Below are 16,448 nucleotides of genomic sequence, written 5' to 3' on the forward strand. Positions count from 1 at the left end.
TGGACCAGGGCTGCCACGCTGGCAGGAGGTGCGACGCCTAAGGCAAAGGCACTGCATAGTAATGTGCGGCGCCTAACTGTCGGGCGCCACACAAAAGGGTCAGCAGAGTAAAAAAAATTCAAAAGCAGGTTAGTTTGTGATTTGATTTCGCCTTCAGGTCAAATATGTGATTTCTGCCAATAAAGACAACCCTCCACTTTACATCTCTGTCGATTGCCTCACTCGTTTTACTTTCTAACAGGAAGCAGTGACTCATCTTTCGTGCGGCCAATGATATTGAAACGGCTCAAACTTATAGATAATCAAATGGCGGGGATGCCTCGTGTCCGCACACCTCACCCCAGCCACCACACCGTTCTCTACGCGTCTCCCACGTACACTCTGACACGCGTCATGGCCTGAGGCAACAAATCCTCCTTCCGTGGATTCAGGGCACCGCGCTATAAGTGTCGCCTCGACCCTGCTTGCGAAAGCACGGCAGCTTGTCTAGAGATTTCAGCAGTATCGTCGGCTAGTCCAAACTGAAGCAAGGGAGGTCGGGCGGCATGGAGTCGGGCAAGGAGGCCGCGGTGAACGCCGGCGCGTCGGCGCGCGCCGGCATGGAGAAGACGAGGGCCGCCGTGCAGGGGCAGGTGGACAAGGCCGCGGCGTACACGACAGGGCACAGGGAGGCGGCGGTGGTGAACAAGGAGGCGGCCGAGGTGAAGAAGCAGCAGCGGATTCACGCCGCCGAGGAGGAGAAGCAGCGCGCCGTGCGGGGCCACGCCGCCGCCAAGGAGTGCGCAGAGACGGAGGACCGCCACGGCGGCCACGGTGACGAATGAGGCGCGCGCGCGTCGCCGAGGCACGGCGGCGTATGACCAGAGCGACCGGCGCAGTGATCCAGCTATACGTATTCTTTTTTATTTTTAGGGACAGTTCATGTGGTGTTGACTGTGTCGTGTGTGCTTTCCGTAACTCGGGTATTGGTGACGTTTCCCGCTGCTGCTTGTGATCTGTAATCGAACGAGATGTGTGTATACAATTGTTAGATAAGTAGTACAATTGTCAGCAGAACGAATGGTGTTTACGAGACTGAGCTAAGCGTGCTTGATCATGGCGATGCAGGTTTCAAGATTCCTGACTTTCAGGTGAAATGGTTAATAAGATAAAACCCTGGAATGCATAGCTCATGCCGTCAGCATGCCCAATTCGTCTCAATAGTACACCCTCTGTTCCTAAATCCTAAATATAAGCCGTTTTCCAGTTCAAATTCCTAAATATAAGACATTTTTGCAGTTCAAAAACAGAGGTAGAAAACATATCAGATCATTGGAAACCACTCTCCGACTGCGCATGCAGACCCATCTCAGTAGTAGGAGTATTCATGTTCAGCGATCATAGCACATACTGTACAGAGCAAGTCCTCTAACTAGGCCAATCACGGCATAGGTATTCGGTGGTACAGTAGCTTTTATTTTTGTTGGTCGAGCGGAAGAGGCTGCCATTTTATTACATCAAATACCATTGCTGCATAAGGTTTGCCTCTTCAACAACTCCCGGGCGTGGGGCCTGCTGATCTTTAGTGGAGTTCCTTGAGGAAGTCCGCATGATCCACCAGAACCTACAACCCCAACCCCAAGAATAACATTAGCCACAGATAATGTGGCCTGCTGGTTGCCAAGGACACGGAAGAACAACCTCCTAAGAAATCATGTTCAGTATGACAAACATGCCGCACGCAAAAGTTCTTACTATTAATTTGCTCGCTACACCTAGGATGCCTACTTTCTTATAATGATGCTGTTTTCCAATTTTCTATTTTGCATTTACAAGCAACAGCTTGTCCTTGAAGGTGCCAATCCAAGAGTAGACTCTGAAACTATGTACTAACTGGAAACAATTCGTTTATACAGACAAACTAGCAATTATCAGTCACTTCGTGTAAGCCAATTGAATTGTTCTTCATTTCGTCTCAAATTTATTTAATTCATTTAACTGCCAAAGTACATTGACTACAATAAGCTCTTCAAATTTTAAATCAAAGCATTGACTACAGCAAACATATCTTGTAATTAATTCACCCGCCTCGATTCAAATAAAGCAGTGTGATGCACAAGACAGCCAGAAGACATACCACTTTCCAGCCATCGGGGTCAAGGAAAGAGGTGATCTTCGTGTTCAGCCCCGGTAGTGGCCCAGGCTGCCGTAGAATCTTTCCACCTAGTTCTTTGGTAACCAGCTCAACTGCTTCAGCACTCTTGTACACATCGTCAGTGCCAATAGCAACCTGCACTTAGGCAACACAACAACCATTAAGAAAGGAAATGCCAAAACCTAAAGAGGAAATAATGCAAAAAAAACTTGTCAAAACCTGAGCATATGCATTGCCCTTGTTATATTCTGTGACACCATAGTTGTATGTCAACTCCAGAACAGTGGTCTTATCCTCCTCGGCATAGCCCATCATGGCAATTGTGTACTGTACAAATCATAAACATGCTCAGTTCATCATAATTCGAAGGACAAATGGCATCAGAACAACAATTGTCATGTGATGTACCTTGTACTGAGGCACATCTTTTTTCCTCAGAAGCTTCATCCCAAGGGCCTGCATAAAAGACAGATGTGAGAATATCACACATATAACTATTGTCCTAGAGAATATTCAGAAAGGATAGTGTCTCTAACGTTTCAAACAGCCTCTCCTTTTACAAAACAATACCTTCTCGTAGAACATGATAGACCGATCAAGGTCACCAACACGAAGCATAACTTGACAGAGAGGCTCAGGCGTCGGACCCCTCTGGATAAGCTCGAACATGTAACCATCTGGGTCTTGTGCAAAGGCAATCACAGTGGACCCTCCCTTGACAGGACCAGGTTCACGAGTGATCTTACAACAAGAAGATGATTTAATTGTCTCAGCCAGCTTGTACACCTGCGTTGCATCCACGACATCGTATAAGCCTGAAGGTCTGTAACATGAAGGGTAAGATGTTGCAGGTAAGCAATACACACATCCTCATTTGCGATGGCAAAATGTCCAAAGCCCGCTCCAATGTCATACTTGTCAACACCATAATCTATCAAACGAGAACGGACATATTAGCACAACAGGAGGTGGAAAAGAATGACACTATTAACCCACCAAAGAATTTATCGGCTCATATGCAGAGAGAAGAATAAAGACCCCATCAGTTTTCCAGTACTATCACTGAGGCAGATACACACGTCGACCAAACATTAACAAGGATATCAAACCGGTTGCATTAGAAACAATTGCGAGCGGACCAATGAACATACTGTAAGTCAGCTCAAGTGCAAAATTAGTGTCCTCAGGTCCAAACCCAAGAAACGCATTGGTGTACTTCTCTTCAGGAACATCTCTTTTCCTCAACAGCTTCATCCCAAAGCATTCTGTGTAACACCTATGAGAATTAAATCACTTGCATCAGCACAAACATACTAGTATTGATGGTGCAAATATAAACATCGACCGGAAGTATAGCTAACATACTTAATGGTACGGTCCAGATCTCCCACACGGTAAACAGCATGCAGCATCCTCTTTTTGTCCTGCTTAGGCCACTCCAGCACGACCTCCGCGGGCTTTCCAGCTTCGCTACCGGTTGCCATCCCTGTTGTCACTTGTCAGAGCTGTTATGCATTCCATGATTAGAGCAAGGGAAGAGGTAACAGGATAATCATGAGAAAAAACAGTGAACAAAAAAGCATGTACAAGGAGTCCCCGACATGAAAGTTAAGCTACTCACACAGTCAGAATCATGGCACAAAATCAGAATGCTTCAAAAGCATAATATCAGTCGAGAGAGCATGTCTTACTCTCCATCCACCATCAACAATGTAATCGTTTTGCGAAGTAAAGTCTGCCAAAACAGCCACTTCACATAACAGAAACGTTACTCACTCGTAAAAAATAAAATTAGCGTTTTCCCAGCCCAGCTCAAGATCTGAAAGCGTCTCATCCTCTTACCACCAATATAGATTCCAACCTAAGTGTGGTTCTCCTCCTAAACCGAACTTTATTTTTTCTTTTTGAGAAAAAACTCCAGCAAAGTGCACACACGTGTAGTTGGATTGAGGTGGTTCTATAAAAGGTCGGATCGGGGGATTTTGCCCATGATTTCTACAGTATTTTCGAAAAATCCTGCCCATCCGCAGTGCTTGGAACAAATCAAATTATACAGATAAGAATCCCAAGTAGAAAGGGGAGGAAGCTACCAAAAACTTGTATCAGAAACCTAAGAAATCTGAGCAGAAAGAAAGGAATGCGGAACCGGAAACTACGCACCCGGCGGGTAACGGGAGCAACCGGGGGGTGAAGAATGAGATGGATTTGGGGATGCTCACCTCGGAAATTCGATCCGGCAGATAATCGGCTTGATTCGGTTTGGTTTCGTTTGGACCCACGCTGAGGAGGTTCTAGAGGCTTCTGCAGTACTCCCTTCATTCCACAATGTAGTGCTTCCTCTATCCACGTGTTTCAACTTTGACCATAAATTTAATTACCGAGACCGATTGCGGCGGGAGTAAAAATTATATCAGTGAATTCGTATTTGAAAGAAGTTTTCAATTATATAATTTTTTCTTCCGCCGCAATTGGTCTTATTGGTTAAATTTATGGTTAAAGTTGGACTTCGGGAAGCGGAAATGCACTATATTTTGAAATGGAGGGAGTATATGGGAGTTCAACTGAAACAGAGAGACGTCCAGGTTCTGTCAATTTGGCAGAATGCTAATCACAAACATCACCTACTACTAGCACTCCAAAATCGTGTTCTGCTGAGGTAAACAAACATCACAACAATTACTGCTATATGCTCGTGGGCCCAGACAACTCTACGGCCACGAGAAGCAACTACACATGCTACAGTGAAGAGAGTGCCACATCTACAACAAATTTGGCAGAAAGGTTTTGCTACAACTACTTTTAACTTTACTAGTAAATGTGCAATGCACGGTAATATTTAGAGAAAATTAAGAATTTGATAGGATACGACCTCACCATTGAAGCAACCTAGGTCATTAGATTGATGTAGTTTAATGGCTGAGATTAATTAGATCTGCTCCTTTGAGTTTTTTTATATTAGTACAGATTATAAAAGTTGCATTACCAATTCTCAAAGAATGGCACATCAAAGTGATCACATAGTACTGAGCTCTAGTCGAGGCCATACATAATTGAGAATGATCATCTTGACCGTCTTTTGTGAGTTGTGGGCATCTTTGATAATCTTAACATAGGCTTGGTTCTTTTGATAATCTAGGGAGCTGGTCCTTTACATTGTCATACCGGTTGTAATATTGAGCATTTACTTTTCTTTTTTTTTTCGCTCCGCTTGCGAGCTGTAATACTTTTAACACTTTAGGCTACTTCGAGACTTCTTAATAAGAGGGTTGCATGCATTGTTCCGATGCAGAGGCCAGGGACAAGCCTCCATTTCCAAAAAAAGGAAAATCTCGGTCTAGAAAATCTTGAGCCAAAAAAACTTGCTTTTGCTTCAGTACAATCCAAAATCTAAAAAAAAATACTGTATTTTCCCATAATCTCAAGATTTTGGAGTCCCTAAAAAGAAAAATATTTGAATTAAAAAATATCCCTATTATAGCACGTAATTACGGTCAGAATGCCACCGACCCATCCACCCCTCATGTACAGAAAAATGAGGGGGCGCTCGCGATCGACCAACCACGCATCAAGCGAAAGAACTCGCCCACGCGCAGTGAGCACTAGGGTTGTCGCACCGCCGCCAGCCTCGTCACCGCCCTGCTCCTTCCTCCGCCGCTCTACCCCCGTCAGCCCCGTCTCCCGTCCGCGCGCCTTTGCACCCGGCACACGTGTGTGGAGCAATGCTATAGTTTGTCATGATCATTTTTCACAACCCCGAGTATGTATCCATATTGTTATATATAGGATGGTATGTTGTAAATTTCTAATGTCTTTTGATGTCCTATTATAGATAAATATTACCTTGTGCACTATGGATATCCAGACGGGGTTGGATATCTGGCACCATACAAAGGGCAACGATATCATGTACCAGATTTCCAACAGCACCCACCGGTGGGAGGTATGAGACAATCAACCATCGTCATTCTTTGTGAAATGTCATTGAAAGAGCATTTGGTGTTCTCAAGATGAAATGACAAATTCTCGGAGGCATACCTCGGTACAAACTAGAGACCTGAAAGATGATCGTCACTACATCCATGTGCCTCCACAATTGGATTCATGATAGCAAGTTATGTAATGTGCATTTTGACAAGTTTGTTAGTGATGTGTATGTGCAACCTCCATTGTTGTTTACAGGTGCCAACGCTCTACCACCAGAAGATGATGGTAGCATGACCGCAACACGTGAAGCTATTGCTGCCAGTCTCATACCTTGAGATTATTTTTTCTATTTTTAGTTCATCCACTTTTGTAAGGAACAAAATTTAAACCATCCTAATTGTAATATTTAGCACTTTATGATATTCGTAAATCACTTTTGTGCTCATATGAAAAAGTTATGGTTTGAAACAAGGTGTTAACAAATCATCAAACAATTTTTGTCTAAGGGCAGTACAGACATTTCAGCACACAACTCAATCCACAATCTCTTTTTTTTTGCAGGGTAACTCAATCCACAATCTCAACCTACAATCTTAGAAAAGAACTCGACAGTAGATTCTGTGGGAAGCAGATTCTAGGAGAATTTTCTAGAATCTTGATTCTGCAAAATCCTGCGCGAAAAGAACTGGGCTATAGGAGAGTTGTAGATCATCTCCTTAAAGCAACTCCAACATATCTTTAAGAGTTTACTTCCTAAAACCCATTCTCAAAACTTAATATTTCCTCCGTCCCAAAATAAATGACTTAACCTTAGTACAACTTTGTACTGAAGTTAGTATAAAGTTGAGACACTTATTTTGGGACGGAGGAAGTACTTAATAATTCCTTAGTGCTGACAGGGTGAGGTCTCGCCATGCTAAAATGTTAACTCCCAAAGAAGTTCTTCTTTTGCTAAATTGTCCTCTTTTACATAGAAACACCATTTAAACTTCATTTCAAACACCAGTTGAACTTTGTTTCAAACGCCATGACACTGACAAGGTTAACATGCACTAAACATAATCCCTCGATAAACTTATTTTAGTGACACAAAAATGACATGATATGAAACAAAAATCTGACACAACAAAAGTCTCACTACTCTTCTTATACTTCTTCAACTCAAATGAGTTGAGCCTCCTCTTGCGCTCCTCCCTGTAGTGCATGTTGATCGTCCCTAGTATCAGCCACCTCCAAGAGGGCGAAGCCAAGATTCAGACATAGTGGGCAAAAGATACAAAAAACACAACAAGAGGTTCTCCTAAACCAAAGGAGAAAAAACTCCAACAAACCACGCACACATAATTGGATTGGGATGGTTCTAGAAGAAGTTGAACAGGGGGATTTTTTTTCCCATTGATTTCTACTGTGTTTTTCAAAAACCATGTCCAGCCGCACAGCTTGGAACAAATCAAAATATACAAATAAGAATTTACAAATGTACTTGCATAATAGCATAACCTTCTTTAAGATATATAGTGACGTGATTTCAAGAAGCTTCTAAGCTGCTTATGCTTCATCAAGATGTCGCAGAATCGTGTCCAGCCCTGTTTCTACTTTATTTCCCAATTGATATACAATATGTGTTGGGATGTCCTTCGTGAATACACTGTAGCAGCAACGCGCGGGTAAACTACTTTGATTTTCTGCATGTCATTTACAAATGCACTCCTACATGCTTAAGATATATGGTGATGTGATTTCAAGAAGCTTCTATGCTGCTTATGCTTCATCAAGTTGTCGCAGAATCACAGCCAACATTGTTTCTATTTTATTTCCCAACTGATATACAATATGTGCTGGGATGTCCTCTGTGGATACACTGGATATTCCGCTAGCAGATCGTTTAGGGGCTACACATGAACTACAGGAAGCAGCCTGAGCCTACTCCTCAGTAGGAGGATCCACCCAACGGCCATGGTCCTTGATTAGCTGAATCAAGGCTTCAGTGGCACCCTCCATTGCAATTCCCCGTTGCACAACAGTCTACAGCAAAAAGATACATGGTGTCAACGGAAGGAAACGATGGCAGTAAGACTGGTCTCATATATTTATTCACGCCATCACTGCACAATTAAAAGGTGTGCTCAACAGATTCATGAACAAATTTGAATTTATCACAATTGTAGCAAAATATCCATCCGGTATGATTCAATATGAACGTGTTGGACTGTTACCTTCCCAACATAAAGGTCGATCTTTCCAGGGGCACCTCCAACATATCCAAAGTCGGCATCAGCCATCTCTCCTGGCCCATTAACAATGCAACCCATAATAGCAATCTGCCACAAATACAAATATAGTGAATCAGGCCAATGTTTTACCTAAAATGAATGGAAACAATCAAGTGTTTGAGAGATTACAGAGACGCCAGGCAAATGAGAGGTCTTCTCTCTAATCTGAGCACTGATTTCTTGGAGGTCGAAGAGCGTTCGCCCACAAGAAGGACAAGAGACATATTCCTGCAGAATTCGTTAACAGTCAGAAATGGCTCCAACGATTTTTTATTTTCGGAAGAGATAATAACCAACCCCCCTCGCCCCCTCTTTGGCTGATATTGGTAGGTTAATCTCAAATTTTCATTGTGACAGAGGGAGTGTGAAGCAAAAACAGTTCAACTGGAAATGGATCTCACTTAGGGGATCTAGAGATAGAGCAAGCCCTATCTATTAAGAAAACAATTCATCAACGTACAGTTTTTGTGTTGCGCATCCGGCAACCCTGTAGCAAGTTGAAGGATGTATCCCTCAAGAATTCAAACTCCTGGTTACCAGCTTCAAGAAGTACACCATCACCCAGACCATCAACTAGAAGAGCACCAACATTGCTCCCAGCACCAATAACAAGACCATCTCTGCATTTATTTGAATAGTGTAAGTACAACATAACAAATACCCCTACTCAGGAATTCCCATGGGAAGAATATTTGGGAGTCACCTATCGATGCTTTTAGGGAAATCAATGTGATGGATCACAGGAAAGTTCAAACCACTGGTCTCTAAGTACTCAAACAGCCTGTAAAACAAGAACAAAAATATATATGTTAGGTAGGCGCAACAAATCAGAAGCACCATATTGGTTATTATGATCTGTTAAGTATAATAATACTTAAAAGACATTAATTGTTTCACAACTGATGGTCTTCTATAGAGTCAAAGACTTCTTCCTGCTTAAATCGTAGTTTATACTTGACCATTTAGTTCACCATATCAATATTTCATTATTTGAAGGGGAGCCTTGGCGCAGTGGTAAAGCTGCTGCCTTGTGACCATGAGGTCATGGGTTCAAGTCCTGGAAACAGCCTCTTACAGAAATGTAGGGAAAGGCTGCGTACTATAGACCCAAAGTGGTCGGACCCTTCCCTGGACCCTGCGCAAGCGGGAGCTACATGCACCAGGTTGCCCTTTTTTTTTTATCAATATTTCATTATTTGGAACATGCTGCAGTGAATACTGAACAGAGCTTTTCAATTTGCCTACTGTGTGCACATACCTCCTAGCAGCATGTACTCTACCAGTCTTCTCTTCACCATATGGAACATTATGTAACAACATCGTTATATTATCAACACTCTTAAGAACATCTAGCTGCTCATATGATTCATCTCCACGAAGAGTGACAGCAAATCTAGTGCCTACAAGAAAAAAGAGTAAGTCATGTAACAGAAAAATCAATATCTTTAAACACAGAATTTGAAATTTACATAAGTCAGAAACAATTTGCTACCTTCTGGCAAAAGCTTCTTTGCATCACTTGATAGTTCATCGAGGGTGACAAGCACAATTGCATGTGGGAGTGGCTTTGTTAATTGCTCTGATAAGGGAGTCAACACGCCCATGCTGATGTCAACTAATCTTTTGAGTGCAAGTCTCTGTACAGAAATACAAATTATAGCAGGCAATCTTTCATAAACGAATATAATTATATACAAATGTCTGTCACATGAGAAGGGCAAAGAAATGTATGAAACTCACTGCTTCAGCATCTTCTACAGGGGGCAGTTCTCTCAAAAGAATTGAATCTACAGTTGCCAAATCCTAATGTTCATACAAGAAATCAGTCAGTTTAAACTGAAGTCCCTCTAAAAATAGTTGCATGCTAGAAGATACAGTTATAGAAGATCAGACCTTGAAAGGCATGCCAACCACAAGCTTCGCAGCAAGAGACCTATAAAGGAGCTCAGGAGCCTGGCAAATAAAGGAGGCTTTCATCATTACAGAACACATTAATTCAGACGCGAAATCTATATATCTTCGCTGTAGCTATTTTATCAATCCAAGTAACAAAGTAGCCTTTTGCTAAATGCATCGAAACTAAGAGACTGCGAAAGTCATCCTGGTTTAGATTAGAAAATAGCTGCATCAAGATATCTTTTGGTGGTGTCACACAAGGAACATATCAATACGGTCCACAAGAAGAGTAAGGAAGATGCAGTTTACCTTCAACTGATCTAAGGAAACTGACATCAGAACAGAGCCATCACGATGAAGGACACCTCTGTAATCTACTGCCTCACCCTGTTGTGAGAGCAATTTGTAAGAAATATGGTACCATCAGTTTTAATGATCTGGTAATTGATTGTTTTTGCCTGACCTCCTTCTGCAAAGGCAACTGGCCACTTCTACGCTGGAAATCAAAATAACGCCTATGTTTTTCTTCAAATGGGGCCTAAGAGCACAAGATAAATGCTTTAATAGTGCTCAAACAATCAGATATGGCAAAGCATTACTGCAAAAAAAAAACATTGCACTATAGCAACTAAACAAGAGGAAAATGAACTGCTAGGGAAAGGGAAAGTTCATTACCACCCCTATTTGTAGGTTTGCAGCCTGAGTTCCAAGATTTGCGAGTCTCCTGCAAGGATCAATTTCTTCCTCTGGTGGTTCTGTGAGGGATACACGGATTGTATCACCCAAGCCATCCTACAAGACAACAAACAGAAGATATAAGCCTTACAACCTGTTCAAGAAAAAAAATATACACATATATAGGCCTTACAAGAGACTAGTAGTCATAACATGTGTCAGATGATAGCATGGCAAAGGTCTCGAGATACAACAAAGTAACATACAAGCAAAGCATTGGAAAGTGAGCAAGCAAATCTTGTCTTGTACATCTCAATCAGCTCATTGGCAAACTATAATTCAGTACTCTGAAATACTGTTTTGGAATCAGCTATCTGAAGTGAGCTAGGGTCCTGAATACCAAGTTTATTGAGTCAAATAAGCAACCTCAGCTTCCAACCATAAGTTTTGAAAAGCAAAGTATTATTTATTTATAAGAATCAATCAAGATTCCCATGTAATTCAACTCACTTTAAGAACACTTGTACGAAAGAAACTCATTCACACAACACTAGGAAGTAACAATGTATTTACCATCAAAAGTGTTCCGATGCCAATAGCAGACTTCATCCTCCCATCTTCACCCTCACCAGCTTCGGTAACTCCCAAGTGCAAAGGATAATCCCATCCAAGGTTATACATTTCCGCCACAAGCAGGCGATATGCTTGGACCATGACAACAGGGTTACTTGCTTTCATTGAAAATACAAAGTTATGGAAGTCCAAATTCCGACAGATCCTAGCAAATTCCATAGCAGACTCAACCTGAAATTAGTATGCAGAAAATATCATGCATCTATCAAATGATGGTTAAGCATATCCTCAGAAAAGAAATAATTACCATTCCCCTTGGAGAATCACCATAGTAGCTCATTATCCGGTCAGAAAGACTACCATGATTTGTTCCAATACGCATGGCTCTTCCATACTTCTTGCATTTCTCAACCAATGGAGAAAAGACCTGAAATGATATTACAGCGGCGCGCAAGTAAGATGACACATGATATGTTCGTACGGATTGAAGCAGCAGCAAGAGATTGAATAAAGTTTTGACCTTCTCAATATGTTCAAGCTCCTTTTCGTAATCGTCTTCAGTATATTCCAGCTTCTCAAATTGGGCACGGCGATCGGCTGAAAGTAATGTTCTCAGCACTCATGATACAAGGTTAAGAATTTGGCCAACGCAAATGAGATACATCGTGGTATCACTTACCGAAGTTTCCTGGGTTAACACGGATTTTGTCAAAGCATTCGGCCACTCTTAAAGCTACTGGGGGCGCAAAATGAATATCGGCCACAAGAGGGATGTTGTAACTGTTGAAACACAAAAGGAAAGTGAGGACTCATTCATGAGAACTAACAGAATCTGTGGCAATTTTTTACTCCAGTACTTACTTCTTCTGGACAAGAGTGTTCTTAATCTCAAAGCAGGCATCAGCCTCCTTTTTACCCTGGACGGTTATTCTAACAAAATCAGCGCCTTTATCTGCTATCCTCATCACCTGCAATGTGATTGATATACTTGGTCAGTTCACCAAACAGAAATCATCTAAAAAGATAAGGGGACTATGCAGGGCTGGCATCCACAGATAGAGAGCACACCTCTTCCACGGTCTTGGCAACATCCTTGGTATCTGAGGTAGTCATAGTCTGTATCCTTATGGGGTGATCACTGCCAAGTGCCACGTTCCCGACCATCACAGTGCGTGTTTTTCTCCTCCTTGTTTGGTGAATAGATTCGCAGTACTTCTGCCTGGGAACTAAAGAACAACAAACGGGGAAAATCATTCAGTATTTCAGATAGATACAAAGGCACAATATAACTCCGGAACAAACCCTATAGCATGGGAAATAATTTGAGTCCTATATGCAAGGAGACCAGAGCATGGGAATTATACCAAGAAGCGGGCTTCCTTCGGAGGCCGGCTCGAGCTCCATAGTATCAGACTCTGTACTTGAGCTCCTCACCACGAGGGCCCTGCCTCTGGAGGACCCCGTCCTCAGCGCACCCGGGACGGAGAGGACCTTGGCGAAGTCGACGCTCTTGGTAAAGCCGATGCCTCCGCCGCGGACCTTGACGTGCGAGAGCGGAGCTGGTGCCATCCCGGTGGCCATGGTGCCCAAGCTTCGAAAGCTCGCCTACGCACGCAATCCTACAAACACCTGCGGGGCAACCAAGGTTAGAGGTGAGGTGAGGGGAGCAATGGCTCATCTTCCGTGTGCTTTATAGTAATTGGCAGGAGGTGGTATATTCGCCCATTGCTTGGTGTGCGGCAACAGGACAAGGCCATTGTTTTGTTTTCGAAGTGACAGAATACTCTTTTAAAAATGAACCGGAAACAAAATTAGTAAAAGAGAATTCCGGCTCAATTCGATGGAACTGCAATTCTGCAACCAATCGGGAACAGCTTTGGTTCAAATTGATTCCTCGAGATGAAACCGCGATCGGAATCGTGCAGAGCGAGAAGGAAAAAGCACCGAACCTCGCAGCGCAGCTCCGTCCGGCGACGCCTCTCCTCCACCCTCGTCCCTCGTGAGGGGCCGCTCAGCCGACGGCAGCGACGCGGGAAGCAAGCAGGAGCGTTGGGCTGCGAGCGAGCGAGCGAGCGCGTGTGCTCTTCTTCCTGTAGGCAGCGACAGCGAGGACTGGAGATGGCTGGTGGAAGTGTGGTGCGCGAGTGGTGCGGTTTGTGCCGGCGTACCGGATAGAATTGCCTTCCTTTTATCTCTGCGCTCGCGGAGGTCGCTGCGTGCACCGGGCTTTTCATGCTCCGTAGCGTCGGACGTGCCGCCCGACCCAGTGGTCCTGCTGGACTCGGTCCGCCAAGCGCTGCGGAGGCCGCGAGTGTGGAAGTGGAGTTCCGGGCGCTCCCCGCCATGATTTCATCGTGCCACTCTGTCGTTTTCCGGTGCGCCTCCCGTCTGCTGTTCGTTTTACGGCACTATTCCATTTTCTACGGTTCGAGTTCCCGTTTGTTTACTGGTGAAAGTGCATGGACCAGAAAAATCATGTGACTGTCGTCGTTGCTGCGGATGAGAATGTTCGCGAGCCCTGCGCAATCTTCCCGAGTTACTTACGAATATACTACCATTGAGGATGTTTAGTTTGTTTAGTTCCTCTTATTACTATACGTACTGGAGTACTACTACTATAGCAAACCCGGACTGTATCGCCAACAGAACAGGGGCCCGTGTTAGTGGTCAAACCGCATGTTCAAGGCGGAGAGCACGTGCGTGCTAGGTCGGTCGCCTTATCATCCATCTGTTTTTCCTGTGGAAATCAGCATGTGGAGAGGTCGCAGCTCATGTTTTGACTTGGAACACAGCACGGAACACATTTCAGTTGTGCTGGTCACTCGGTCCATGGCATCCGCCCCATGTGGGGAGAAGAAAGCAGCATGCATGGCTGCCACCTGCGACTTTCAGTTTGAGGGCCTCTTCAGTGACCACATTCCAAACTTGTGTTTCGCAATCTTACATTTAGGTTTTGAGAACACTAGTTGTACCGTGGTAGAGTAGTAGGCTGCAACTTAATCTCCTTTTCACGGTGTTGCCCAAGAGAGATGGCGCACAGCTTTGACAACGATGTTTCTAGGAAATGGTCTTTAAAACAGGAGCAAGCTTCAGTGGCGGGTGCACGGAGCAAAAAGAAAACCATTTGCTTCTATTCCAGATTGGGTACAGTACAATCATTCAAATTACTCTGGCTTGGGTTAGGGCTTTGTTTCTTGAGAGAATTCCTTATTTGGCCCTTTCTTAAAATTTGTTTTCCTTTTTGGCCCAAAATAAAAAAAAAATCCCTTTTTGACACTTAAAGTTTATTTTGTTCCCTCAATGACATTTATGTCTCCTTTAGTCACTAATAATGTTAAGTATGAAGTGAAAAGACCATTTTACCCCTAGTGCACTATGTGACTGTCCACGATATTTAAGTAAAAGAGTAACCACTGATTTTATGAAATATGTTCGTTGATGTTTTGCATATATATGCACTTCAATATTTTTTTTCCTTAGCTAAACTGATCCGTGCATACAAAAGACGGAAAACATCTGCTCGCATAATCATATCTATGATAAGTACAATTTATCACGTTCAAAGTACCCCGACACATACTCATAAATCTTCTAACTAACACACGTTTAAAACTACAGTACACATAATAAATCCTGCGAACAAGTGGACCGCGCGAGCCGGCAGCTATACACCACGCGGACGGCACGCAAACGAGAACGACGAGAGCGTATGCTGCTGGCCACGAGCAGCCGGACACCACTCACCCGGAATGAGAGGTAGTCGCTGTTGTTCGTCGTCCCGTCCGGGCAACTACCTCTGCCTCCCCTTTCGCATGGCGCACGGCTGCTGCAACATGCAGTTCCGGTATCAACTCCCTGCCACAGATGCCAACGCCATGGCCGCCAACCACCGGCGTCGCAACAGTCGGATTTGTTGGTGGCCGAGATGCACCAACGCCTTCGCCAGCTAGAACAGCTAGCTACCTAGCCCGGCTGGCTCGATCCGTCTTGATCGATCAAAGCTAGCACAGCTAGCTACGTAGCCCGGCGTTGCACACGTACACAACTCCTATGCTTTTTTTATAACAACTCCTATGCCTTCTTTTAGCTACCGCGATGTAGTGACACCAGTCCTACAGTACACGGACACGTTCACGCACAAGTAATCAAGCATACACGCATGGGATGCTATTGTCGTATTTAACACCAACAAAGAAGACCACGACCGGCCAGGAGTGCTGGAACATGCGCATGGGCACACGCCGTTCCATGCATGCCGAGGTCGACGATCCGTCACCCTCCGCCTCGCCATGAGCAGCAACATCATCAAATCGGGGTGGGAAATAGGGAGAGAAGTTCGGTCATAGGGTTTCTTCTTCATTTTACCTATGAACTAAAGCAGGGGTAAAAAAAGACTTTTTGGATTGCACCTGAGTATGTTAGTGGCCAAAAGTGATGAAAATGTCATTAAGGGAACAAAATAAAGTTTAGGTGTCAAAAAGGAAAAAAATAATTTTGCAAGGCCAAAAAGGAAAACATATTTTAAGAAAGGGACAAATAAGGAATTCTCTCTTGTTTCTTAGACTAGTAAGCGTGCACGTGTAACACACCGATGGCCATAGAAAATAATTTCCTCATTTATCCTAGTAGGAGGCAACAAAAGAATATCATGGATCAGTTTTGAGACAAGATATTTAGGTAATATTTCTGAACCTTGACACGTCTTCAATGTATTTATAATTTTTATTGTCTCATCCTATTATAATATCAATCTTGGATGTTTTATATGTAATTATATGTTATTTTTTATCATTTTCTGGGACCAACTTATTAACCCGGTGCCTAGTGTCAGTTGCTTTTTTTGTCTGTTTTTGGTTTTCCAAAAAATCAGTACAAAACGGATTCCAAACGTTACAAAAAATTTTGACGATTTTTTTCTGAACATGAGAGACCCTTGAAGCTTCGGGAGGAGACCAGAGGCAAACGAGGAGATG

At 43.5% G+C, this 16,448-nt stretch overlaps 3 protein-coding genes across 7 annotated transcripts; 1 reads left to right on the forward strand and 2 right to left on the reverse strand.

The window, feature by feature from the left end:
* The first annotated feature begins 364 nt into the window (after positions 1-364).
* On the forward strand, positions 365-1,069 carry LOC119317037 (18 kDa seed maturation protein-like). The gene has a single exon (XM_037591430.1). The coding sequence runs from the start codon at positions 546-548 to the stop codon at positions 822-824; it is 279 nt and encodes a 92-aa protein (XP_037447327.1). The 5' UTR covers positions 365-545; the 3' UTR covers positions 825-1,069.
* Positions 1,070-1,288: 219 nt separating this feature from the next.
* On the reverse strand, positions 1,289-4,470 carry LOC119317036 (lactoylglutathione lyase). Of its 5 annotated transcripts, none has more exons than XM_037591424.1 (9): positions 4,354-4,470; positions 3,500-3,620; positions 3,286-3,410; positions 3,001-3,065; positions 2,705-2,920; positions 2,543-2,590; positions 2,354-2,461; positions 2,117-2,269; positions 1,289-1,603 (listed from the first exon to the last, which is right to left on the reverse strand). In XM_037591424.1, the coding sequence occupies exons 1-9, from the start codon at positions 4,451-4,453 to the stop codon at positions 1,562-1,564; spliced, it is 978 nt and encodes a 325-aa protein (XP_037447321.1). In that variant the 5' UTR covers positions 4,454-4,470; the 3' UTR covers positions 1,289-1,561. The 5 variants fall into 5 exon arrangements, with proteins under 5 accessions (XP_037447321.1, XP_037447322.1, XP_037447323.1 ...); XM_037591425.1 differs by having other exon boundaries at positions 1,562-1,603; positions 3,500-3,639; positions 4,354-4,455; XM_037591426.1 differs by having other exon boundaries at positions 1,562-1,603; positions 3,500-3,639; positions 4,295-4,383.
* Positions 4,471-7,624: 3,154 nt separating this feature from the next.
* On the reverse strand, positions 7,625-13,642 carry LOC119317038 (4-hydroxy-3-methylbut-2-en-1-yl diphosphate synthase (ferredoxin), chloroplastic-like). Its single transcript, XM_037591431.1, has 20 exons — positions 13,425-13,642; positions 12,840-13,104; positions 12,544-12,701; positions 12,337-12,443; positions 12,155-12,255; positions 11,996-12,072; positions 11,783-11,902; positions 11,476-11,706; positions 10,903-11,019; positions 10,691-10,765; positions 10,537-10,614; positions 10,225-10,284; positions 10,072-10,134; positions 9,824-9,968; positions 9,590-9,731; positions 9,035-9,112; positions 8,792-8,951; positions 8,461-8,559; positions 8,275-8,379; positions 7,625-8,083 (listed from the first exon to the last, which is right to left on the reverse strand). Exons 2-20 carry the CDS (start codon positions 13,054-13,056, stop codon positions 7,982-7,984), a joined length of 2,235 nt encoding a protein of 744 aa, XP_037447328.1. The 5' UTR covers positions 13,057-13,104; positions 13,425-13,642; the 3' UTR covers positions 7,625-7,981.
* Between the last annotated feature and the right edge of the window lie 2,806 nt (positions 13,643-16,448).

The sequence above is a fragment of the Triticum dicoccoides genome, chromosome 6A (assembly GCF_002162155.2).
Source record: "Triticum dicoccoides isolate Atlit2015 ecotype Zavitan chromosome 6A, WEW_v2.0, whole genome shotgun sequence".
NCBI classification, from domain to species: Eukaryota; Viridiplantae; Streptophyta; class Magnoliopsida; order Poales; family Poaceae; genus Triticum; species Triticum dicoccoides.

Bases quoted from the DNA above. Each gene is read 5' to 3' on its own strand.
- LOC119317037 (XM_037591430.1), top strand. From the start codon at position 546: ATGGAGTCGGGCAAGGAGGCCGCGGTGAACGCCGGCGCGTCGGCGCGC.
- LOC119317036 (XM_037591424.1), bottom strand. From the start codon at position 4,453: ATGAAGGGAGTACTGCAGAAGCCTCTAGAACCTCCTCAGCGTGGGTCC. The intron at 3,411-3,499 runs GTATGTTAGCTA...TAATTCTCATAG, and splicing joins GATCTGGACCGTACCATTAA to GTGTTACACAGAATGCTTTG. The intron at 3,066-3,285 runs GTATGTTCATTG...CTCGTTTGATAG, and splicing joins TGCACTTGAGCTGACTTACA to ATTATGGTGTTGACAAGTAT.
- LOC119317038 (XM_037591431.1), bottom strand. From the start codon at position 13,056: ATGGCCACCGGGATGGCACCAGCTCCGCTCTCGCACGTCAAGGTCCGC. The intron at 12,256-12,336 runs GTAAGTACTGGA...GTGTTTCAACAG, and splicing joins AACACTCTTGTCCAGAAGAA to TTACAACATCCCTCTTGTGG. The intron at 10,615-10,690 runs GTCAGGCAAAAA...CTCTCACAACAG, and splicing joins AGTTGCCTTTGCAGAAGGAG to GGTGAGGCAGTAGATTACAG.